At 47.5% G+C, this 24,965-nt stretch overlaps 1 protein-coding gene across 1 annotated transcript in view; it reads left to right on the forward strand.

Moving 5' to 3' along the window:
- Positions 1–332: 332 nt before the first annotated feature.
- The window catches only part of CLEC2L (C-type lectin domain family 2 member L), a gene marked incomplete at both ends in the record, with an annotated part of 43,012 nt that continues 18,379 nt past the window's right edge, over positions 333–24,965 (forward strand). The window contains 3 exons of the mRNA XM_080701244.1: positions 333–403; positions 656–692; positions 24,489–24,777. Coding sequence (XP_080557370.1) covers positions 333–403; positions 656–692; positions 24,489–24,777 — 397 coding nt within the window. The remainder of the gene's footprint in view (positions 404–655; positions 693–24,488; positions 24,778–24,965) is intronic.

Genomic DNA, 24,965 nt, shown 5'->3' on the forward strand with positions numbered 1-24,965 from the left:
TCTCCTTGTCCCCAGTATAGGAGTTGGAAAGCTGGTTTTGAATGGAGATCTACCTCAGGTTGGAGAGCAGGCTGTGTCCTGGGCACAGTTACTCCAGGATGAACGGAACAGTGTTCAGGCTGTGCCCTGCCCGGAGTTGCTCCATTCTGGGCCCAGTGCCGGGTAGAATGGGCTACCCCTTCCAGGTACAAGGTAGCCGCAAGCGAACCGCCGCCATCTGCCCCGCACGACCACCGGGCGCAGGCTGATGAGCAAGGCCTTTGCGCTGCGAAGAACGGCCGCCCGGGAACTCATCAGAGCAAGTCAGAAGCCCGGCTGCCTGCGAATCACCCATGTCAGAAAAGCCGCCCCGACACCGGGCCACAGAAGGAAGCAGCCTGCAGCCCAGCGCTGGCGGCCGTCGGTGAGTGGCACCGGCCGGCAAGCTGGCACTGGGCAGTGAGCGGCACCGGCCGGAAGCCGGCACTGGGCAGTGAGCGGCACCTGCCCGCAAGCCGGCACCCCTGGGCTGCTCCACGCGGCCCCTTGGACTGCCTGCCTTCGGGCGCTGGCCTAGGATGGGGCCCTGCTCCCACAGCTCCTGAACACACCCCTGAACACCTGCAGACTCTTGAAGGTCTGTCTCCCCCCGGGGGCCACCTTAACCCTTTCTTAGCCCTTCTGCAACCTACACCTATATCACCGTGGGCAGTGTGAGCTGAGCGTTCTAGGTATTAGTAGTCAAGATCGGGATTAAAGAACCTGTGAGTGCTCGGCTTGTGATGGTCAAGCCCGTGAGGGAACCACAGCCAATGCGGCTTGGGAACAGATTGTTCGTGGATAAATTCTGACAAGTTGGGCGGCGGTGCACCCCTGTAATCCCAGTCCTTGGGAGGCAGAGACAGGAGGATCGCAGGCTTGTGGCCAGCCTCAGCTACTTAGTGAGGCCCTCTGCAACTTAGCGAGACCCTGTTTCCAAATAAAGAATAAAAGTAGGGCTGAGGGTGTGGTTTGGAGGTAGAATGCCCCTGGGTTCAATCCCCAGTACTGGAAAAAATATATATATACATATACATATATATATACATATACATATACATATACATATACATATACATATACATATACATATACATATATATATTTTCTCTCTCTCTCTCTCTCTCTCTCTCTCTCTCTCTCTCTCTCTCTCTCGGTGGTCTTGGGGTTCCTGGAAGCCCTTCAAACTCCGGACTACACTCCCAGACCTATTTCATATTTTTTATTTGGAAACAGGGTCTCTTAAGGCAGCACGGCTGGCTTCGAACCTGCGCAATCCTCCTGTCTCTGCTTCCAAAGCACGGGGATTACAAGTGTGCGCCACCATGCCCGGCTAAATAAATAAATTCTGACATTGTCAAAAGACACAAACACCTTTCTGTTAAAGGCATAGCTCACTCCTGACACACGACAAGGAGGTGAGGTGAGCCCCAAGAGAAGGAAAGGACACACACGGCAACAGGGGCTCTGGCGCTCGGGCCATGACCACAGCAGCCCGGGCGCCAGCTAGATCCAGTGGTAGAAGCAGAGCGGTTCGTGTGCTTGTGACTGCTACGATGATAGTTAAAGCTGACCGTGGTGGCGCATGTTTGTAATCCCAGTGCTTGGGAGGCGGAGACAGGAAGACTGCAGGCTCGCAATCAACCTCAGCTACTTAGTGGGACACCCTGTTTCAAAATTAAGAATAAAAAATGGGAGTGGGGGTAGCTTAGAGGCAGGACACCCCTGGGTCCAATCCCCAGGACCACACACACACACACAAATAATAATTAAAGTTACATAATAATAACAACAGCTCCACGTGTGTTTGGAAGCTCGATGTGAATTCATTCAGTCTTGTCCAGATGCCGGGCACAGGTCTCAACATCTGCCCAGGACTACGGGGTCCGGGCTCCATGGGCGGTTGCTCTCACCTAGGAGTTAAGAGTGAAAGATGAGGTGGGCTTTTGAAAAGCTTAAACACATTGTTTCCAAAGCCAAACCAGGGAAAATAGCTTGGCGTGGTGGCGCACACTTGTAATCCCCGCGCTTGGGAGGCTGAGACAGGAGGATAACACAGATTCAAAGCCAGCCTCAACTACTTAGTGAGGCTCTCAGCAACTTAGTGAAACCCTATTTCCAAATAAAGTATAAAATAGGTCTGGGAGTATAGCCCAGAGGTAGAAAAGCCCCTGGGTTCCACCCCCAGTACCACACACACACACAAAAAAAATAAATTACACACTGTTTACATGAAAATAGCCTATCGATGTATTTGTTCCTTCATAAGAACATCGGTGTTTATTTCTACTGTTCTAGAAAAATATTTATAACACTGGATTTGGGTTTTTTCCTCTGCTGAAGCAAGGTTGTGCGTGCTGTCTCTGGCCGGGTCCTATTACCCCCAGGGACGGGGCTAATGCAGGAGGCCACGGCTTTTGGCAGGATTATTACCGAAGGCGTCATTTCTTGTTGGAAAGGCAATCTGCTGGCGAGAACTAGCTCTTCTTGACTGCAGAGTTTGACTCCATCAGGAAATGCTAAACTTAGTCCCTCTCATTTGCAGAGCCGGTCCCAGGGCAGTGTCCCTGCGATGAGGGAAAGCCTGGGCCTCTCAGTCAGAGACTTCTGTGGAGGAGGAGAGCGCACCGGAGACCCAGGGCTGAAGGCAGGTGGACGTGCTCTCCTTGCCGCTGTGCTGGATCCTGCAGGGAGGACACAGCCCCAGAGGGAATTCTGGCACAGGCTGCAACTCTCACCCCACCCTGAGGGCACTGCCCCGAGTGGGACAGCCAGGCACAAAGGCAGCCGCTACACGACTCAGACCCAGATCCCACTTGTGTCAGCTTCCCAGACAGGAGTAGAATGGGGTGCCAGGGGCTGGGGCTGGCGGACGGGACTTGTCATTAACGGTGCAGAGTTCCAGCTTTAACCCCACTTATAACACCCAGTGGGGTGGGGGCGGTTTCGCAGTTGAAGGAATAAAGGCATGTGAGAGTTAAGCAGGTAAACCCCGAGGAAGGGAGACACAGGGCCCTCAGGGGACCCGAGCAGTCGGGGCGTCTCTGCACCCCGAGGGCTCCAGATGGCTGCTCCTGTGGATTGATTCCTTCCTTCCTTCTTCCTTCCTTCCTTCCTTCCTTCCTTCCTTCCTTCCTTCCTTCTTCTCCTCCTCCTTCTCCTTCTTCTCCTACTGGAGATTGAACCGAGGGGCATTCTACCTCTGAGCATGCCCTCAGCCCTTTTTTGTTTTTCTTATTTGGAAACAGTGTCTCACTAAGTTTTGATCTGCATTTCTCTGATTATTAGTGATACTGAATATTTTTTCATATTTTTATTGACCTATTGTATTTCTTCTTTTGAAAACTATCTATTCAATTCTATTCTTTTTTTTTTTTTTCTGCACTGAGGGTTGAACCCAGGGGCATTCTATCTCCCAGCTACACTCTCAGCCCTTTTTGTCATTCTTTATTTTGAAACAGGGTCTCACTGAGTTACAAAGGGCTCACTAAGTACCTGAAGCTGGCTGCGAACCTCTGAGTCTCCTGTCTCTGCCTCCCAAGTACTGGGATTACAAGTGTGCCGCCACCATGCTCAGTTTATTACCCATTCTTTGATTGGGTTATTTTTTAGTGCTAAGCGTTTTTGAGTTTTAAAAAATATATTCTAAGTATTAGTCCTCCTTGGAAAGAGTAGCTGGCAAAGATTTTCTCCCATTTTATAGACTCCCTCTTTAGTCTCTTGACTGTCTCCTTTGCTGTGAAGAAGCGTGTGTGTGTGTGTGTGTGTGTGTGTGTGTGTGTGTGTGTGTGTGTGTCTGGAGGTTAAACCCAGGGGCACTCTACCTCTGAGGCACACCCCAGCACTTTTTAAATTTTTGAAATGGTCTCACTGGGTTGCTGAAGGTCTTACCACATTGCTGAGGCTGTCCTCCAACCTGCAATCCTCCTTGTCTCAGCCTCTCAAGTATGGGATTACAGGTGTGTGCCACCATACCCGGCTGTGAAGAAGCCTTTTAATTTAATGGCATCTCTTTAATTAATTCTCAGTTTCATTTCCTAATGCTTGGGGTCTTATTGAGAAAGTCTCTACTGGTGCCTATCTGCTGAGAGTTGGTCCTATAGTTTCTTGTAGTAATAGCATAGTTTCTGATCTAATTTCTAGGTCTTTGATACACTTTGAGTTGACATTTGTTGAAGAGGCTGTCTTTTCCCTAGCATATGTTTTTGGCTTGTTACATTGGGTGTGGTGGTGCATGCTTGTAATCCTAGCATTTGGGAGGCTGAGACAGGAGGATCGCGGTTCAGCTACTTAGTGAGGCCCTTTGCAACTCAGTGAAACCCTGTCTCAAAATAAAGAATAAAAAATAGGGCTGGGGGTGTAGCTCAGAGGTAGAATGCCCCTGGGTTCTATCCCAAGTACTGCCAAAAGAAAAAAAATCAACTGGCTAGCTGGACTCTTTTGATTAGCACTCCTCTGAGATCATGGGTTTGAGAGCAGCCTCAGTAACATAGCATACTCTCAGAAACTTAGAAAGACCATGTTTCAAAATAAAGAAGTAGGCTGGGCATGACAGTGTATGCCTGTAATCCCAGTACTTGGGAGGTTGAGATAGGAGGATTACACATTTGAGGACAGCCTCAGCAATGTATCTGAGATTCTCAGTAACCTGGTGAGACCCTGTTTCAAAACAAACAACAACAAAAAAGAGCTGGGGGTACAGTTTGAAGATAGAATGCCCCTGGGTTCAATACCCAGCACCCCTGCCCCACAAAATAAATAAAACAAGAGAGAGAGAGAGAGAAAGAGAGAGAGAGAGAGAGAGAGAGAGAGAGAGAGAGAAAGAGAGAGAGAGAGAAGAGGAGAGGAGAGGAGAGGAGAGGAGAGGAGAGGAGAGGGAGGCTGGGAGTGTAGCTCAGAGACAGAATGCTCCTGGGTTCAATCCTCACTACCACAAAAAGAAAAAAAAATCAATTGGCCATATGTCTATGGATTTGTTTCTATATCTTCTTTTCTATTCTATAGGTCTATGTGTCAATACCATGCTGTTTTTGTTACTATAGCTCTGTAGTATAATTTGAGTTCAGGTATTGTTATGTCTCTAGCTTGGTTCTATTTTTCTAGTTGTTGTAATTTTTATTACAAAGTTAGTAGGAAATAGAGAAGAGAAGCAGAGCGCCTAGCAGGGCCTGCAGAGCCTGACGCGAGCCCCCTCCAGCGCGGGTCTTGTTGTCAGAATCACTTTGGCTGTTCTGGGTCTTCTGGATTTCATATGAATTCTAGGACTGTTTTTCCTTCTGGTCTGTGAAGAACACCACCAGCATTTTGATGGGGATTGCACTGAACCCACATGGCTTCAGGCAGTGTGGCCGTTTTGATGTTTGTCCTGCCTATCTAAGAACACGGGACGGCGTTCCATCCTCCAACGCACTGCTAACTGTAGGCACTGTCATCTCAGAATCCTTCCTTCTACCTGACTCTAACTTTGTATTCTTTGCCCAACAACTCCCTATTCCCCCAGATTCTGGGAATTAGATTAACAGTCAAGAATAACTCCGTGAAGGGGAATGTGTCCAAATACAACCATGTCTATAGTCAGCTGTGGTGTCACACACCTGCAATCTCAGCTGCTCAGGAGGATTGCAAGTTGGAGGTCAACCTGAGCAACTTAGGTGACCTTGTCTTAAAATACAATAAAAGGAACTGGGGATGTAGGTCAGTGGTACACTCTGAGTTGACATTTGTGCAGGGTGAGAGGGGGTCTAATTTAATTCTTCTATATATAGATATCCAGTTTTCCCAGCACCATTTGTTGAAGAAGCTGTCTTTTCATATGGCTTGTGTAGCATGTAAAACCCTGGCTAAGATTCCTAGTACTGAAAAAAAAAACAAAAAAAAATTACCACTTTCTTTTTTTAGTACTGGAGATTGAACACAGGGGCATTCTACCTCTGAGGTACACCTCAAGCCCTATTTTTAAAAAATTTTTTGGTGGTAGTGGGGGTGGAACCCAGGGACTTTTCTACCTCAGGGCTATACTCCCAGACATATTTCATACTTTTATTTGGAAACAGGGTCTCAGTAAGTTGCTGAGAGCCTCACTAAGTAGCTGAGGCTGGCTTCGAACCTGTGCGATCCTCCTGTCTCAGCCTCCCAAACGCAGGGATTACAAGCATGCGCCACCAAGCCCAGCTTCAAGCCCTATTTTATAATCATTATTTTAAAACAGATCTCACTAAATTGCAGAAGACCTCACTAAGTTGTTGAGGCTGGCCATGAACCTGTGATCCTCCTGTCTCAGCCTCCCAAGAACTGGGATTATAAGTGTGTGTTACCACATAAAACATCTTCTATTGTCAGTACTTTGTGTTTCTTCTCCTTGTCTTGGTTGCACACATTTTTCACTTGACTAACTTACAGGCACTCCAGGGAATTACTTATTTGTATTTGTTATTGTAAATGCTCTGTTCTGGGCCTTTTCTCTGCCAAGAGCTCAGCCCCCCTCCCCTGGAGTCCCATGGAAAGACTTCATTTATATGAAATGTCTGGAATAGGCAAATCCAGGGAGATAGAAAATAGAGTAATGAGCCGGGGGAAGGTCAATGGGGGTGACTGCTTGATGGATCCATGGTTTCCTTTTTGGGTGTGAGAATGTTCTGGAATTAAATAGTGGTGATGGTGGAACAACCTTGTGAATTTACTAAAGGACACTGAACTGTAGACTTGAAAATGGTTAAAATGGTGAATATCAATATTATATAAATTTTATCCCAATGAAAAAAAAATTTAAAGACTGAGATGGGATTTCCTTCCACATCAGACAGATGGTGACCTAAAGTTGCAATCAGTTGATCTATAAGAGATACTTGGGAACTTCCAGGAAGATGGAGACCCAATCCTTTGCCTTAAAAACAGAGTTCTTACATAAGCCAGAAAACACCACAACTTTAAAAGGAAAAAAGGCTGCAGGAAAAGAAGGCTAGAAGATGATCAGGGAGCAGATAAGAGGCCTGCCTGCCTCGTGGCCCCGGGCACCACAGTGGCACCATCTTGGTCTGCTGCACCAGACTCCAGAGACAAAGAGGAAAAAAACCAAGGACCTGAAGTAAATGGACAGATCATTGGAATTGTAAGCTTTTAGTTCCTCCTGCCTAAACACTGGCTACAACTTCCAGCAGTGGCGGCCAAGCTCACCACACCCTCCAAAGATCCAGAGTGGCATTAAAAAACACCAGAAAAGAATCCCGCACACCTCCTGGCCACAGGGCTGTGGCAGTACCATCTTCCCTCACTGTATCCAACTCCAGATACAAACAGGAAAACAACCAAAAACTTGTAGAAAGCAGCTGCTAATCATTGGAATTGTAAGTCTTCAGTTCATCCTGCACAAACACCGGCTACAACTTGCAGCAGTGGCAGCTGAGCTCATAATACCCTTCAGAGATCCAGGCCTATGCTCAGCAACACTGTAAGTGAAGCCACAGTCCCCATGGGAGAGTGCCCAGTGCAGTGCCCCCAGGACTTACGCAGCCACGATAAACTCCCTGGGTCCGAGTCTTTGCAGTTCAACCCGGCAAAGGTTGGGATGGAGTCTGCTATAGAACATAGCAGAGCCTCAGACAGACTCAGGCTCTGCATCAGTACAAAGTGTGGGGGTAGACCTATGTTTAACACTAGATCCAACTAGTAGGATCGCTGGGATCACCATAAACCACAGGATCGTGGTGAATGGGGAAAAGTTAGACCAGACAAGCCCTAACTGTGCAATAAAGAGACTCTTATGTTGAATGTGGTCTCAGAGGCATCTGCCACCTATGGAGGCAGGGAGAGATCGAGACTCCACATCTGTGGGAAGCATGGAGGGTGGTCTACACTTAACAGTAGATCCAGCCCCATTGATACTGGTCGTCTCATAGACTGAGAAAGACTCAGAGAGCCAGGATTGCAGCAGAAAAGGTGGCACTCAGTGTCTGCACAGAGAAAGACTGCAGAGGCCCAGTATGCTGAATTTGTAGGGTACATTATTTTGTTTGTTTTTTTGTGTGTATGCTTGTTTGATTACTCTATTCCCAACCCCTCTCCCAAGCTTTTTCCCTTGTACATACCTACTCTCTTCTCTCCATTCCTTCTCATTTTTTCTTTTCTTTGTCTTGTATTAAATCCACTTCATACCACTATGCTAAAAACTCTACATTGGTTACTAGAATTCTACTAAGTGTTCACTATCTCTAATCTCTACTCTATGCTACCTTACCAAACTCATACTTGGTGGAGGCAGCACCATTCCTGCTGTATGACAGGGTCGCAGCTGGGAAGAGAATTCCGCAGGGCTGGAAGACTCTGGCAAAACCATTATCCCTCTTGATTTTAGTTATAAAAATGATAATATTAATGAAATTTGGAAATTATTTTGTATGGGGATTGCTGTTTTGTAATAATCTGAAAACTGATGTGAATATGACTGGACAATGGCCTAAGAGTTGTGCCAAGAACAGCACTAAGAAGAATATGACTGTGGGAGAACTTTCAAGGAGCTACATAGGAAAGAGCTCTCTGCTCCTCTGCTTACAATACCTGACTCACTTTAGGTTTTAGCCATTAAAGGAAAAGTTAACGTTAGGCATATTATATCTACTGTGCAAGGCCTTCCATATGTTGCTTATAAGTTAGGGGTTGACTGTGGTATACCCCTCAGGGGGCTAGTGCTAATCAGAATACTTTTCCACCTCCAACCAATCCTCCACTTTCCTATATAGGAGTGTATGATGAATGGAAAGCACAGAGTTAATATTACTGGAAAATGGCTTGATGTCAGGACTCTGCCATTTCTGCAGAGGGTTGGGTAGGCAGGGAGCTCCTTGGTGCCTGCCTACTAAAGCAAAAGAGTTCTCTTGGTAAACAACTTATTAAGTATTGTAGAAAATTAGATGTAGGCATTGTATGTTAGAGAAATAGAATAAGTTTAGTATGGATTTGGTGATTGGATCAGAATAAGTTAATAGAATACATAGTGGTCAAAAATAACAGACAAAATTAGCAGCTAATTTTAGAAGTAGAAAGAGTAAGTTTGGCATTTAGTAGTTAAGGGTAAGTTTAATTAAAGTTTTTTTTTAAATTATTTTTTTGGTGGTACTGGGGTTCCTGGAAGCCCTTCTACCTCCAGGCTATACTCCCAGACTTATTTATATATATTTTAAACAGGGTCTCTTACGCCAGCGCGGCTGGCTTCGAACCTACACAATCCTCCTGTCTCTGCCTCCCAAGCGTGGGGATTACAAGCGTGCGCCACCATGCCCGGCTAGTTAATTTTATTATGTGTGATGGAGAGATTGGCTAGGCAGAGCCTCCCCTTTTTTTGGTGTTTCTGACCAAAGATCATAAGAGCTCAAGAAAATAAATTGTACACTTAGTATTTTAAAATATGAAATACTCCAGGTAATGGAGGGGAAATACAAGAAAGCTTGAATGGAAAGATAGGGGAGGAGGAAGACTGAACTTGATTAATGAGGGTCTACATCCGAATATGTGTAAAATTATGAATATGGCATGGTTACCCTGGACAATCATTGGTGGGAGGAGGGAAGGGAAAACAGGGGTGGGGGGGAGAGGGCACCAAGTATGGTTTAAATGTATACCACTTATGTTCAATAAAAAAAATAAATAAAAATAAATTAAATAGTTGGAACATATTAAAAAGGAAAAAAAAGTAAAATATTTTGTGCCCCTTAAAGATCTCTTAAAATCTTTTTGTTCCTTCTAATGGAAAAGCCCCTTGTTTTGTGTACTTTCAGTTTAGCTTTGGGTTTTAATGTGCTTTGCAGAGCTCCAGTGTTAGGTTAATAATTAGAATAAAATTGATTTTTGTGGCTAGGTAACCAGAATGAGTTGCATGACATTAATCTGGATAATTTCAGATGTTTTTTCAACCATGGTATTGGGATATGAGCTCACTGGGGCAGGTTGAAGTGTTTCAGATAAAGCACAGAATGTATCCAGGTGTACTAAAAAACATATTTTACTAAAAGTTGTTTATATCCAGGTGTATTGAGGATATGTTTTGCCAAAAGTTGTTAAAATTAATATTTCCTTGTAAAAGCATATAAAAATAAAGCATTGACTCTGTATGGTGGAGTCACACCTCCGAAAAGGCTGCCTCTCACTCCCTCAGGTCACTGACTCCTCACCACCTTTGAGAACCCCTGAATTGGCTGGAGCTGGTCTTTGGCACATGCTGTCATTCTATTTGATCCTATTTATGGCCTTACCCTATTATTGCATTTTTACGACTTCACTTCCCTCCTCACTCAACCTTCACTGATGACTACAACACAACTTGCCCTTGGATACACCAGCCGACACCTAGAGATTGAGAGAAATCTACCAAAAGCAACAGATACAAAAATTCTGAAATTGTGAGAAGGAGGAATAACAAGGAAGCAGTGAGCTCCCACAACTCCACAATGACGGAACCTGACAACACAGGATTGCAGAGATCGCCAGAAGGCCAAATCAGGAATGTAACTGTAGAAATAATACAGGACTTCCGAAAAGAATCTAGAGAGAGTCTGAGAGAAATAAATGATACAACCATTGACGTGAAGGCTTCAATTCAAACTATAAACAATCGATTAGACCACATGGAGAATAGATTCTCGCTCCTAGAAGATGATCACTCCAAAAATGAATACATTGTATATAATTTAGAAAAAAACAAATCGACAGCATGAATTGAACATTGAAGAAATATGGGCCCATTTTAAAAGAGCTAACCTAAGAACAATTGGCATAGAAGAGGAAATCAAAGGTGAAACCAAAGGGATCAACAATCTTTTTTTTTTTTTTTTTGGTGGTACTGGGAATGGAACCCTTATATATTTTTTTTGGAAGCAGGGTCTCTTAAGCCATCAAGGCTGGCTTTGGACCTGTGCGATCCTCCTGTCTCCACCTCCCAAGCGCGGGGATTATGAGCTGTGCCACCATGCCTGGCAACAATCTTTTAAAAATAATATCAGAAAATTTTCCAAATGTATAACAAGAGGTCAATGCACAGGTACAGGAAACTTATAGTACCCCCTTTAGACAAGATCAGAAAAAAGATTCACCTCTCCACATAATAGTCAAACTGACCAATGTAGAAGTCAAAGAGAGAATTTTTTTTTTTTTTTTTTTTTTGGTGGTACTGGGGTGGAACCCAGAGGCTTTCTACCTCCGGGCTATACTCCCAGACCTTTTTTTTTTTTAAATATATTTTATTTGGAAACAGGGTCTCACTAAGTTGCTGAAAGCCTCACTAAGTAGCTGAGGCTGGCTTTGAACCTGCGCGATCCTCCTGTCTCAGCCTCCCAAGCGCGGGGATTACAAGCGTGCGCCAACACGCCTGGCTATGTAGATTTTTAAAAAATGTTTCTCTCAACCGGGCCCAGTAAGACGCTGGGTTCTGGGAGGGGGTCGCGCGCGGGGCACACCAGATGGGGCCCGGGTCGCGGGACTTTGGGCCCCAGGCTGAACTGCGAGTAGCATGCCAGACCCCTGGAGAAACCGGGCCCAGTAAGACGCTGGGTTCTGGGCAGGGGTCGCGCGCGGGGCACGCCAGATGGGGCCCGGGTCGCGGGACTCTGGGCCCCAGGCCGAACTGCGCATAGCACGCCAGACCCCTGGAGAAACCGGGCCCAGAACAGAAAAAGATAAAGAAAAATATCGGAGAGGAGGTAAGAAAGCCGTTACGGATGCCAGGACACTGGAGATGCAGACAAAACTTATCTAAATGCACTGGAACTTATGGAAAAATTCGCCGTGAAAGAGGACTGCTATTTCTCTATATTGTTAAGAATCTCAGACATCACCTGTAAGGAGAGAGTTTAGTGGAGACCAAGGAGAAATGCGGTGTTGAAAGAGTACTCCGCGATGGTGGTGGAGACTTGTATTCAGGAGAAGCAGAAACCGGATCTTACCAACTTTATTTTTTTGGAGAAATTACACCAGATGTCGAATGCTACCATCACGCATGCTTAGGAACACTGGACAACATTCAGAGTGGAAAAAGAGCCTGGGAAGGATTTGAAACGGTGGAGGCAGTGGCAATGCCAGTGGCCAATACTCAGGGGAGGCAGAGATCTGATACATTACACCTGGAACCTTTGAAATAATAACCACAGAGACAGTGATCGGAACCTGCTGAGGGGTTAGGCGGGAGCCGGGGCCAGTGGCCGACATCGGAGCTTGCTGTGAGGCAAGGCCACTACTGAGGCCTCCGTGGCCAGGATTGTAACCTGCCGAGGGGTTAGACCGATGCTGGGGCCAGCGAGGCCGGCATTGGAGCCTGCCATGAGGCAAGGCTTGTGCTGGGGCCTCTGAGGTCGGGTCAGGAACCTGCTGAGGGGTTAGGCCGGTGCTGGGGCCAGCAAGGCTGGCATCGGAGCCTGCCGTGAGGCAAGGCCAGTGCTGGGGCCTCCGAGGATGGGACCGGAGCCTGCTGAGGGGTTATGCCGGTGCTGGGGCCAGCGAGGCCGGCATCAGAGCCTGCCATGAGGCAAGGCCGGTACTGGGGCCTCCGAGGCCAGGATAAGAGCCTGCCAAGGGGTTAGGCCGGTGCTGGGGCCAGTGAGGCCGGCATCGGAGCCTGCCATGAGACAAGGCCGGTACTGGGACCTCTGAGGCCGGGATAAGAGCCTGCCGAGGGTTAGGCCGGTGCTGGGGCCAGCGAGGCCGGCATTGGAGCCTGCCGTGAGGCAAGGCCGGTACTGGGGCCTCCTAGGCTGGGATTGGAGCCTGCCTTGAGGCAAGGCTGGTACTGGGGCCTCCGAGGCCAGGATAAGAGCCTGCCGAAGGGTTAGGCCGGTGCTGGGGCCAGTGAGGCTGGCATCACAGCCTGCCGTGAGGCATGGCCGGTGCTGGGACCTCCGAGGCCAGTATCGGAGCCGGCCGAGGGGTTAGGCTGGTGCTGGGGCCAGTGAGGCCGGCACTGGAGCCTGCCGTGAGGCGTGGCCGGTGCTGGGACCTCCGAGGCCAGTATCGGAGCTGGCCGAGGGGTTAGGCCAGTGCTGAGGCCTCCGAGGCCGGGATTGGAGCCTGCCTTGAGGCAAGGCTGGTACTGGGGCCTCCGAGGCCAGGATAAGAGCCTGCCAAGGGGTTAGGCCGGTGCTGGGGCCAGTGAGGCAGGCATCGGAGCCTGCCGTGAGGCAAGGCTGGTACTGGGACCTCTGAGGCCGGGATAAGAGCCTGTCAAGGGGTTAGGCCGGTGCTGGGGCCAGCGAGGCTGGCATTGGAGCCTGCCGTGAGGCAAGGCCAGTACTGGGGCCTCCTAGGCTGGGATTGGAGCCTGCCTTGAGGCAAGGCTGGTACTGGGGCCTCCGAGGCCAGGATAAGAGCCTGCCGAAGGGTTAGGCAGGTGCTGGGGCCAGCGAGGCTGGCATCACAGCCTGCCATGAGGCATGGCCGGTGCTGGGACCTCCGAGGCCAGTATCGGAGCCGGCCGAGGGGTTAGGCTGGTGCTGGGGCCAGTGAGGCCGGCACTGGAGCCTGCCGTGAGGCATGGCCGGTGCTGGGACCTCCGAGGCCAGTATCGGAGCTGGCCGAGGGGTTAGGCCAGTGCTGAGGCCTCCGAGGCCGGGATTGGAGCCTGCCTTGAGGCAAGGCTGGTACTGGGGCCTCCGAGGCCAGGATAAGAGCCTGCCAAGGGGTTAGGCCGGTGCTGGGGCCAGTGAGGCAGGCATCGGAGCCTGCCGTGAGGCAAGGCTGGTACTGGGACCTCTGAGGCCGGGATAAGAGCCTGTCAAGGGGTTAGGCCGGTGCTGGGGCCAGCGAGGCCGGCATCGGAGCCTGCCGTGAGGCAAGGCCGGTACTGGGGCCTCCGAGGCCAGGATAACAACCTGCCGAAGGGCTAGACCGGTGCTGGGGCCAGCAAGGCCGGCATCGGAGCCTGCCGTGAGGCGAGGCCAGCATCGGAGCCTGCGGTGAGACATGGCCAGTGCTGGGGCCTCCTAACCCGGGAATGGAACCTGCCGAGGGGTTAGGCCGGTGCTGGGGCCAACAAGGCCGGCATTGGAGCCTGCCGTGAGGCTAGGCCAGTGCTGAGGCCTCCGAGGCCGGGATTGGAATCCTGCCAAGGGGTTAGGCCGGTGCAGGGGCCAATGGCCAGCATCGGAGCCTGGCGTGAGGCAAGTTCACTCTTGCGGCCTCCAAGGCCGGGACCAAAGCCAGCTTAGGGGTTAGACCGGTGCAGGGGCCAGCGAGACCAGAACTGGGGCCTCCCATGAGGCAAGGCCGCTGCTTGAGCCAGCGAGGTCCGCTGAGCAGCCAGTCCACTGAGTAGCCAGGCCACTACTGGGACCATCAAGAGTGGGATCGGTACTTGCAACGCAGCATGCACAGAGAAATATCGCAGAAAATATAAATCAGACGCTTCTCTTAATCAGCAATAACTAGGAGGAAAAGGGCAAGAGGAAGAAGTTGAGCTATAGAAAGGGCCCTATAGTGAAGCAACTAATGTGACCAATCAGAGGGTATGTAATACTGGAGGACGGAGCCTCTTTAAAACGCAGGAGGTACATAAACAAATGTATCAAAGTAAATCACCAAAGAAGCGTGGGATGGAGGGAGGGGGAGGGAATGGGATGGGGGCTGGAGGAGGGCTAATTGGATGATGTGTGCTTGTATATCCTCTCAAGTCTTGTACTCCAATGTGATTGATATATGACTACAATGCACCAATTTAAAAAATAAATTAATAAAAAATATTTCTCTCAAAGTGTGTGTCTGAGCTACATCCCCAGCACCTTTTTTTAAAATTTTTTTTCTGGATTTTTTTTTTTTTTTTTGGTGGTGCTGAGGGTGGAATTCAGGGGCTTTTCTACCTCTGGGCTATATTCCCAGACCTATTTTATACTTTATTTGGAAACAGGGTCTCACTAAGTTGCTGAGATCCTCACTAAGTAGCTGAGGCTGGCTTTGAACCTGTGTGATCCTCCTGTCTCAGCCTCCTAAGCGTGGGGATTACAAGCGTGCGCCACCATGCCGGGCTTAAGGAGAGAATTTTAAAGGCAACAAAACATGAAAGACCAAGTGACATTCAGAGGCAAACCAATTAGAATCACTCCAGACTTCCCAAACCAAGCCATGAAAGCCAGAAGGGCCTGGAGTAACATATTCCAAACTCTGAAGAAAACAACTTTCAGCGCCAAATTTCCTACCAGCAAAACTATCTCTAAATTAGACAGGGAAATAAAAACCTTCTACGACAAACAGAAGCTGAAGGAATTTATGTCTTCCAAACCAGCACTAGAGAAAATACTCAAAGAGATTAACTGCAAAGAAGAAATAAGTAATGCATGCCAGAAACAAAAATTTCCACCCAGCAAACAACTAAGCAAAGAAGAACAAACACTCCCTCAAAGTTAAATTTCAATATGTTAGGAATTAAAAACTATCTCTCAATAATCACACTGAACGTAAATGGCCTCAATTCTCCAATAAAAAGACATAAGGTGGTAAAATGGATTAAAAGCAAGAATCCATCTATCTGCTGCCTGCAAGAAACACACCTTACAAGTAAAGATAGTCACAAACTAGAAGTAAATGGCTGAATCAAGGTAAGCCATGCCAATGGAACTTGAAGACAAGCAGGAGTAGCAACTATGATGTCAGACAAGTTAGACTTCAAGCCCAAGCTTATTAGAAGAGACAAAGCAGGTCATTTTTTACTGGCAAAGGGAACAATCCAGCAAGGGGAAATAATGATAGTCAACATTTATGCCCCAAACACAGGTGTGGCTACTTTCATAAAACAAACTCTTTGCAACATTAAATCACACATAAGTCCCAGTACTATAATACTAGGAGACTTCAACACCCCTATCACACCATTAGACCAATTTTCTAGACAAAAGGCCAGTAAAGATTCCTCAGATCTAAAGAACACCATCAACCAAATGGATCTATTAGATGCATATAGAGTATTCCACTCAACTACAGCAGAGTTCACATTTTTCTCAGCTGCTCATGGAACCTTCTCCAAAATAGATCACATCCTGGGCCACAAAGTAAGCACAAGCAAATTCAAAAAATGTGGCATACTTCCCTGTGTCTTTCCAGACCATAATGGAATGAAACTAGAAGTCAACCACAAGAAGACCCAGAGAAACGACATAAACATGTGGAGACTGAACACACACTTCTGAATGAAGAATGGGTCATAGAAGAAATAAGGGGTGAAATCAAGAAATTTCTAGAAAGCTGGATATGATGGCACACACTTGTAATCCCAGCATTTGGGAGGCTGAGACAGGAGGATCGTGCTTCACAGACAGCCTCAGCTACTTAGGCCCTCTGCAACTCAGTGAGACCCTGTTTCAAAATAAAGAATAAAAATAGGGCTGGGGGTATAGCTCAGAGGTAGAATGCCCCTGGGTTCCATTCCCAGTACCACACACAAGAAAGAAATTTCTAGAAACAAATGAAAATAGAGATACAATATATCAAAACCTCTGGGACACCTTGAAGGCAGTATTAAGAGGAAAATTCATAGCACTGAGTGCCCACATAAGAAGAATAGAAGCCAGGCATGGTGGTGCACGCTTGTAATCCCAGCATTTGGGAGGCTGAGATTGGAGGATCGTGGTTCATGGACAGCCTCCTCTACTTAGTGAGGCCCTCCGCAACTCAGTGAGACCCTCTTTCAAAATAAAGAATAAAAAATAGGGTAGGGAGTGTAGCTTGGAGGTCAAATGTCCCTGGGATTCATCCCCAGACCCGCAGAAAAAAAAAAGAAACCAAGAAAATCACAAAATAAATTACCTATTGATATGCCACAAAGCCCTTGAAAAACAGGAAGAGTCTAACCTAAAAGCCAGTAGAAGGCAGGAAATTATTAAAATTAGGGCAGAAATCAATGAAGTAGAGAATAAAAAAATACAGAAAATCAACAAGACCAAAAGCTGTTTACTCAAAAAAATTTACAAGATAGATAAACCACTAGCCAACTTAACAAAAAAATGAGAGAGGGAGGGAGGGAGGGAGGGAGAGAAAGAGAGAGAGAAAGAGAAAGAGAAAGAGAGAGAGAGAGAGAGAGAGAGAGAGAGAGAGAATATCAATCCAAATTGTAAAGAGATTAAAAAGGAAATATTACCACCGACAGTGTAGAAATCCAGAGGATTATCAGAAACTACTTTGAAAAGCCGGACGTGGTGGCACACACTTGTAATCCCAGCATTTGGGAGGCCAAGACCAGAGGATCGCGGTCCGCGGACAGCCTCAGCTACTTAGTGAGGCCCTTTGCAACTCAGTAAGACCCTGTTTCAAAATAAAGAATAAAAAATTGGGTAGGGGTTGTAGCTCAGAGGTCAAATGCCTCTGGATTCTATCCCAGACCCATAAGAAAAAAAAAAAAAAGAAAAGAAACTACTTTGAAAAACTATACTCTAACAAAATGGAAATCTGGAAGAAATTGACAACTTTCCAGATAAATACAACCTTCCTAAATGGAGTAAAAAAGATATAGAAAATTTAACCAACCAATAGCAGTCAAAGAGATTGAAATAGCAATAAAGAGACTACCATCAAAGAAAAGCCCAGGACCAGATGGTTTCCCAAGTGAGTTTTATAAAACCTTTATAGAAGAGCTAATCCCGATACTCTTCAATCTATTTTTTGAAATAGAAAGAAATGGGACTCTCCCAAATACATTTTATGAGGTCCACATCACATTAATACCAAAACCAAATAAAGACAGCTCAAGGAAGAAAAACTACAGGTCTATATAATTAATGAACTTGGATGCAAAACTGCTAAACAAAATACTAGCAATATGCATTCAAAACCACATCAAGAAAATCGTACACCATGACCAAGGATGGTTCATCCCAGGGATGCAAGGCTGGTTCAACATATGAAAATCAATCCATGTAATTCATCACATAAACAGAACCAAAGACAAAAATCACATGATCATTTTAATAGATACTGAAAATGCATTTGACAAAATCCAATATCCATTTATGCTAAAAGCACTGCAGAGAATTGGAATAGAAGGAACAGACTTCAAGATCATAAAGGCAATCTATAATAGACCCACAGCCAACATCATATTAAATGGGAAAAAACTGCGAGAATTCCTTCTAAAAACAGGAACAAGACAAGGATGTCCATTATCACCACTTCTCTTCAATATAGTACTTGAGACTCTAGCCAGAGCAATAAGGCAAGAAAAGGAAATCAAAGGAGTACAAATAGGAAAAGAAGAACTCAAACTTTCACTATTTACAGATGGCATGATGCTATACTTAGAAGACCCAACAAACTCAACCAAAAGGTTTATAGAACCAATCAACAAATTCAGCATGGTGTCTGGATACAAAATCAATCTTAAAAAAATCAGAAGCTTTTCTGTATACCAACCATAAATCTACTGAGAAATAAATCCATAAAACACTTCTACTCAGGATATCCCAGAAAAAAAATACTTAGGCTTAAACTTAACAAAGGAGGTAAAAGACCTCTACAAAAAAATTATAGAACATTGAAAAAAGAAATAGAAGAAGACCTTAGAAGATGAAAAAATCTTTCATGTTCATGGATAGGTAGAATAAATATCATGAAAATGGCCATTCTTCCAAAAGTGATCTACAGATTCAACCCAATATCCATTAAATTACCAAAGTCATTCCTCACAGTCATAGAAAAATCAGCCCTTAAATTCATTTGGAACAACAAAAACCCCAGAATAGCCAAAGTACTTCTCAGCAACAAAAACCATGTAGGAAGAATCACAATACCTGACTTTAACTCTACTACAAAGCCATAGTAATAAAAACAGCATGGTACTGGCACAAAAACAGATACATAGAGCAGTGGAGCAGAATAGAAGACTCAGAAACAAATCCGCATCCTTACAGCCAACTGCTTTTTGACAAAGGGTAAAAAATCTTACACTGGAAAAAAAAAGTCTCTTTAACAAATGGTTTTGGCAAAACTGGTTAACCCTATGCAGAAAAATAGAAATATTCCCTACTTTTTCACCCTGCACTAGAGACCTTGAGGCTCCTTGAAGAGGGCATAGGTCCAACACTGCAACACATAGGCACCAGTAAAAACTTTCTCAACAAGACCCCAAGGGCACAAGAAACTAAAAGGTGAATCAATAAGTGGGATTGCATTAAACTGAAGAGTTCCTGTGCAGCAAAGGAAACTATCAAGAACCTCAACCAAGAGCCAACAGAATGGGAGAAGATTTTTGCCACCTACTCCTCTGATAGAGGACTAATATCTAGATTATATAGAGAACTCAAGAAACTCAGTACTAAGAAAACAAATAACCCAATCAAAAAATGGGCAAGGAACTAAATAGACACTTCACAAAAGAAGAAATTCAAATGGCCAATAAACGCATAAAAATGGCAATAAAAGCATAAAATGCTCAATATTATTAGCAATCAGAGAGATGCTAACCAAAACTTCCCTGAGATTTCATCTAACTCCAACTAGAATGGCAATCATTCAAAACACAAACAACAACAAATGCTGGTGAGGATGTGGAGAAGCGCGAACTCTAATACATTGCTGGTGGGATTGCAAATTAGTGTAACCACTTTGGAAAACTGTATGGAAGATTTTCAGAAGAATGGGAATGAACTTTCCATATAATCCAGCAATATTACTTCTGGGTATCCATCCAAAAGAATGGAAACCAAACTACAAAACTAAAAAACTAATCCATGTGTATCTATGTTCATAGCTGCACAATTCACCATTGCCAAACTATGGAACCAGCCAAGATGTTCATCAACAGATGAATGGATTACAAACTGTGGGATATGTACACAATGGAATTTTACTCAGCCACAAAGAAAAACACAATTACATCACTGACAGGGAAATGGATAGAACTGAAAAACGTTATGCTAATAATGAGTGAGATTAGTGAGATTAGTCAGTCACAAAATTTAGAAATCAGATGCATTCCCCAATATGCAAAAGCTAGGAAGAAAACAGGTCATAGGAGGAACTCGAGATGAAGAAGGAGATACTACAGATGAGCAAATAAGGCGACCTCAGGGGATGGGAGGGGGAGAAGGAAATGCCCTAATGCACATGATGTACATTAACAAACGTATCAAAGTCGATCACTACGCCAAACATGAGAGGAGGGAGGGGGAGGGAATGGAGGGGATTAGGTGAGGGCTAAGTGGATGTGCATGTGTGTCTCCACCATCTTGAATTCCATTAAGATGTATGACTACAAAGCCAGGTATGGTGGCGCACACTTCTTGTAATCCCACATTTGGGAGGTTGAGACAGGAGGACCTGGGTTCGTGGATAGCCTCGGCTACTTAGTGAGGCCCTTTGCAACTCAACGCGATGCTGTTTCAAAATAAAAAATATAAAAATAGGGTTGGGGTGTCACTTGAAGGTAGAATGCCTCTGGGTTCCATTCCCAGCAACACACACACACACACACACACACACACACACACACACACACACACAGATGTATGACTACAGTGTACCAATAAAAAGTTAAAAAACAGAGATACAAGATACTTGGGAGGCTGAGACAGGAGGATTGCAGGTTCAAGGATAGCGTCAGCAATTTAGCAAGACTCAGGAATTTAGTGAGACTATGTTTCAAAATAAAATAAAAAGGGCTGGGAGTGTAGCTCAGTAGTAGAATTCCACTGGGTTCAATTCCTAGTATAAAAATAAAAATAAGAAAAAAAGGAAGAAAATATGTCTTTTTTTCTCTTTTTCCCCAACTTCTGGGTTTGTGGGCCAAGAGTCATGCCTATGACATAACTAGTTAAAGGAGACTGAGTCACGGGGCACAGGGTTACATGGGGTGGAGCTCTCTGGAGAGAGGGACATGCAGCTGGTTAGAAAGCAATGGGGCCCACCCTGGGAACAACGCGTGGTGCTGGCCAGGGTGGGTCTGAGTGTCCCCAGGTCTCTGCCTCTTAGGCTTACCCAATTCTGATCAGGTATCCTAGGTCACAGTGATTGACACTGCTGCGGGGTCCTGTGGGGATTTCAGGTGTGCTGTGCTCCAGATGTGAGGGCATTTGACGATAGAGGGTGAGTACCTGCTACACCCTGGTGGGCAAACCCAAGTCCCCAGCCAGTAAGCAGTCCACACCCCTGCTTGGTCCTGGGAGGACCGCTGGGGCTGGCTGAGCCTCCCATGGTCCCATAGCAGGCCATCTTCAGTACCTCTCAGAAGAGCTGGGCGTGGTGGTGAACACCTGTAATCTCAGCATTTGGGCGGCTGAGACAGGAGGATCACGGTTCGTTGATAGCCTCAGCTATTTAGTGAGGCCCTTTCAAAATAAAAAATAGGGCAGGAGGTGTAGCTCGGAGGTAGAATGCCTCTGGGTTCCATCCCTAGTACTGAAAAAAAAAAAAAAAAAAAAGAATAAGCACCTCTCAGTCCCAGAGGATGGAGGGGTCTGGATGGATGGGTTCCAACTGAACTGCGGTGTCTATTATCTTAAACATATTTACTTATTTATTTATTTGCAGTACTGGAGACAGAAAGGACTTTCTCACTGGGTTGCAAAGGACTTCACTAAGCAGCTGAGGCTGGCCACAAACCGCGATCCTCCTGTCTCAGCCTCCCGAATGCTGGAATTACAAGTGCGCGCCACCAGGCCCAACTTGAACGCCTCTTTTGACACAGCAATCCTTTTTAAAGTTCTCTAACTGAGGCAGTTCCAAAGGGTCCGTGTCTTGAGGTCCCTGGAAGCAGATCCTAAATTTGAGTAGGAGGAATTTTTTTGGGAGTGGTCCCAGGAAGCATTGGGGTGGGGGGAGCAGCAGAGGCCGCACAGGCAGCGGGCACTCTGGGCGGCTTCATCCTGCTCTGACCAGGCCTTGGAGTCTGTGACAGCTCCTAAGGCTGGCCTCCGCCGGCGCCTGGTTCTTGTGCTCATATTACTCCTTTTTATTTAGCTATTGATCACAAGAGCCTTCTCAGGATGCCCAACCCCACGCACTTGCTACCCAAGTTAATTTATCTAACATTTATCTAAAATTGTCATCGTGACTTTGGCCTGAAGACCTCGCAGCCTTGTAAGATGTTGGACTCAACCCAGGCGGGGGCCTGGCAGCGTGGAGTGCTTCGCAATTCCGCAGCTCCTGCTGGTGCTGCGAGGCAGGATGGGTTGGAGAGAGAAAGAGTGGAGTTTGGGGGGACCAGGAGGAGGCTGCTGCTCTGGGCAGACAAAAGATGGGACCGGCTGTACTTTGGCAGGTGGCTGGAGGACTGTAGGCCTTCTTAGGTTTTATTTTTTGGGGGATACTAGAGATTGAACCCAGGGGTGTTCTACCTTCAGCTACACCCCCAGTCTCTATTTATTTTTTGAGGTACTGGGGATAGAACCCAGGGGCATTCTACCTCCGAGGCACACTCCCTACCAGCCATATTTTTTAGTCGTCTTTTTCATTTTTGAAACAAGGTCTCACTGAGTTGTGAAGGGCCTCGCTAAGTAGCTGAGGTTGTTCACGAACCATGATCCTCTTGTCTCAGCCTCCTGAATGCTGGGATTACAAGTGTGTGCCATCATGCCCGGCTTTATTTATTTTTTATTTTTTGGTGGTACTGGGGTTCCTGGAAGCCTGTCTACCTCCGGGCTATACTCCCAGACCTATTTTATAGGTTTTATTTGGAAACAGGGTCTCTTAAGCCAGTGCGGCTGGCTTCGAACCTGCGCAATCCTCCTGTCTCTGCCTCCCAAGCACGGGGATTATAAGCGCACGCCACCACGCCCGGCTCCCGGCTTTATTTTTGATTTTGAAACACGGTCTCGCTAGGTTGTTGAAGTTTCACTAAGTCACTGAGGTTGACCTCAAATCTTCAATCCTCTTAGCCTCCCAAGGATTACAGACATAGGCCACCAGGCTCCCACATCTCCTGAGATTTTAAAGGGGGGATTCCTAAGAGTTCTCCAGACATGGGGAGGGAGCAGGAGGAGCAGCGAGGAGCAGGGACTGAGATGTGGACCAGGACTGAGGAGGGAGGAGGCTCAGGGCCAGAGGCTGTGGTCAGCCCAGGAAAAAACAGAGGCCAGCTCAGGCTGTCACAGGGCTGCGAGTTTCCCTGGGTGCTTGTCTCCCCCAAAGAAAGATTTAATTTGGGGGTGCAGATAGGATGAACATAATGGGTTTTTTTTGGGTGGGTTCACCAGGAGGGCCCCAGAGCTGGCTGGTCTGGGAGCAGAATGAGAAAAAAGGGGGAAATCTTGCATAGTGGATTTTTATAGTGTCCAGAAATCTCGCTCCTCCGCTTGATGGTAATTTGGGGCGGTTACAGCTCAGTGACTGTGCTAAATTCGCCAAATTAGAGTTTTCCTTGGTGTCTGCTGCTGCAGCGTAATGGGCTGGGAGTCTCTGAGCACAGTGGGGGGGGGGTCTCCTCTTCCCGGAGGCTCCTCCCTGTCCTATTTCACTCCCCACTCATCTCTGGGGAGCCTTGGCCTGGGAATCAGTGCCCAGCCTCAGCTTCAGGCTGCACCAGCGCCTGGAGATCCTGGAGATCTGCACCCTAGTGAAAGTCCCCGACGCTCAGTAGGTGCTTAGCCAGTGCTAACTCAAGCTGCAGCCTTGCTCACTTGCAGCAAGCTTCTCTCATTTGTCAAGGATCTGGGGATCTCCAGGCGTGGTGGCGCAGGCTTGTAATCCCTATTCGGGAGGCAGAGACAGGAGGATGGCGCAGGTTCGAAGCCAGCCTCGCTGGCTTAAGAGACCCTGTTTCCAAATAAAAATATTTTAAAAAAAGGTGTCTGGGAGTGTAGCCCGGAGGTAGAAGGGTTTCCAGGTACCCCAGCACCACCAAAAAATAAAAGAAGAAAAGAATCTGGGGACCAAGTTACAGCCAGGGAGGCCGGAAGACAGCCCTCATTGTCCTGGTAAACTATCCCCTTCCTTTTTTTGTACTGGGGACTGAGCCAGAGGGGTTCCACCTCTAAGCTTCACCCCTTTTTATTTTTATATTTTATTTATTTATTTTTTACTGTACTGGGGATGGAACCTAGGGGCATTCTACCTCAGAGCTACACCCACCCCGCCCTATTTTCTATTCTTTTTGAAACAGGGTCTCACTGAGTTGTAAATGACCTCACTAAGTAGCTGAGGGTTTCGGCCTCCTAAGTGCTGGGGTTACAAGCATGTGTCACCATGCCCGGCTCCTTTTTATGTTTTATTTTGGAACAAACTCTTGCTAGGGGGCCAGAGGGGCTAGCTAAGTTGTTGAGGCTGTGCTGAACCTGCGGTCATCCTGTCTCAGCCTCCCAGGTGCTGGGATTGCAAGTCTGCGCCACCCCCCAGGCGGGCCCATTCCGGTTTAACAGATGCCAGCCGGCCGGGGAGGAGGGGCTGGCTGTCGCCCAGTCCTCCCGGCCTGACCGCGGCTGGCCGGCTCTGCGGCAGGGCGGGCGCCGGCAGGACCCCGCGCCTCCTCCTGGCCCCTCGGCCTCGGCGCTCCTCCCTCCTCCCTCTTCCCTCCTCCCCAGCGGCTGTGCGCGCAGGGAGCCGGGCGCAGCGCAGCCCGCGAGCCGAGGCCCTGGTCCTCCCGGGCGGCCAGGAGCGCGGGCGCGGCGCGGCGGAGCCCCATGGAGCCCGCCCCGGAGCCGGCCCGGGAGCCCCCCGCCAGGGCCCGGCCGCCGCCGCCCGCCGCGCGCCCCCCGCCCGCGCCCCGGCCGCGCTCGCCCGGCGAGGCGGAGGCCCGCGGCCCCGAGGGGCTGCTGCGGCGATCGGGGTCGGGCTACGAGGGCAGCACCAGCTGGAAGGCGGCCTTGGAGGGTAAGCCGAGCCCTGACCTTGGGCGCGCTGCACCTGCCGGGCCGCAGCCTTTGGGCACAGTGATGCCGAGCCGGCCCTGCCTCCCACTGCGGCCTGGAGCGACCCAAGGCGCGGGAGTGGAGGGCTGGAGTGCTCTTAGGGAGGACCGAGGCGCTCACAGGAGGTGTCAGAGGAGGACGCTCCGGGAG

This window comes from Muscardinus avellanarius (genome assembly GCF_963383645.1).
Source record: "Muscardinus avellanarius genome assembly, chromosome: 9".
Lineage (NCBI taxonomy): Eukaryota > Metazoa > Chordata > Mammalia > Rodentia > Gliridae > Muscardinus > Muscardinus avellanarius.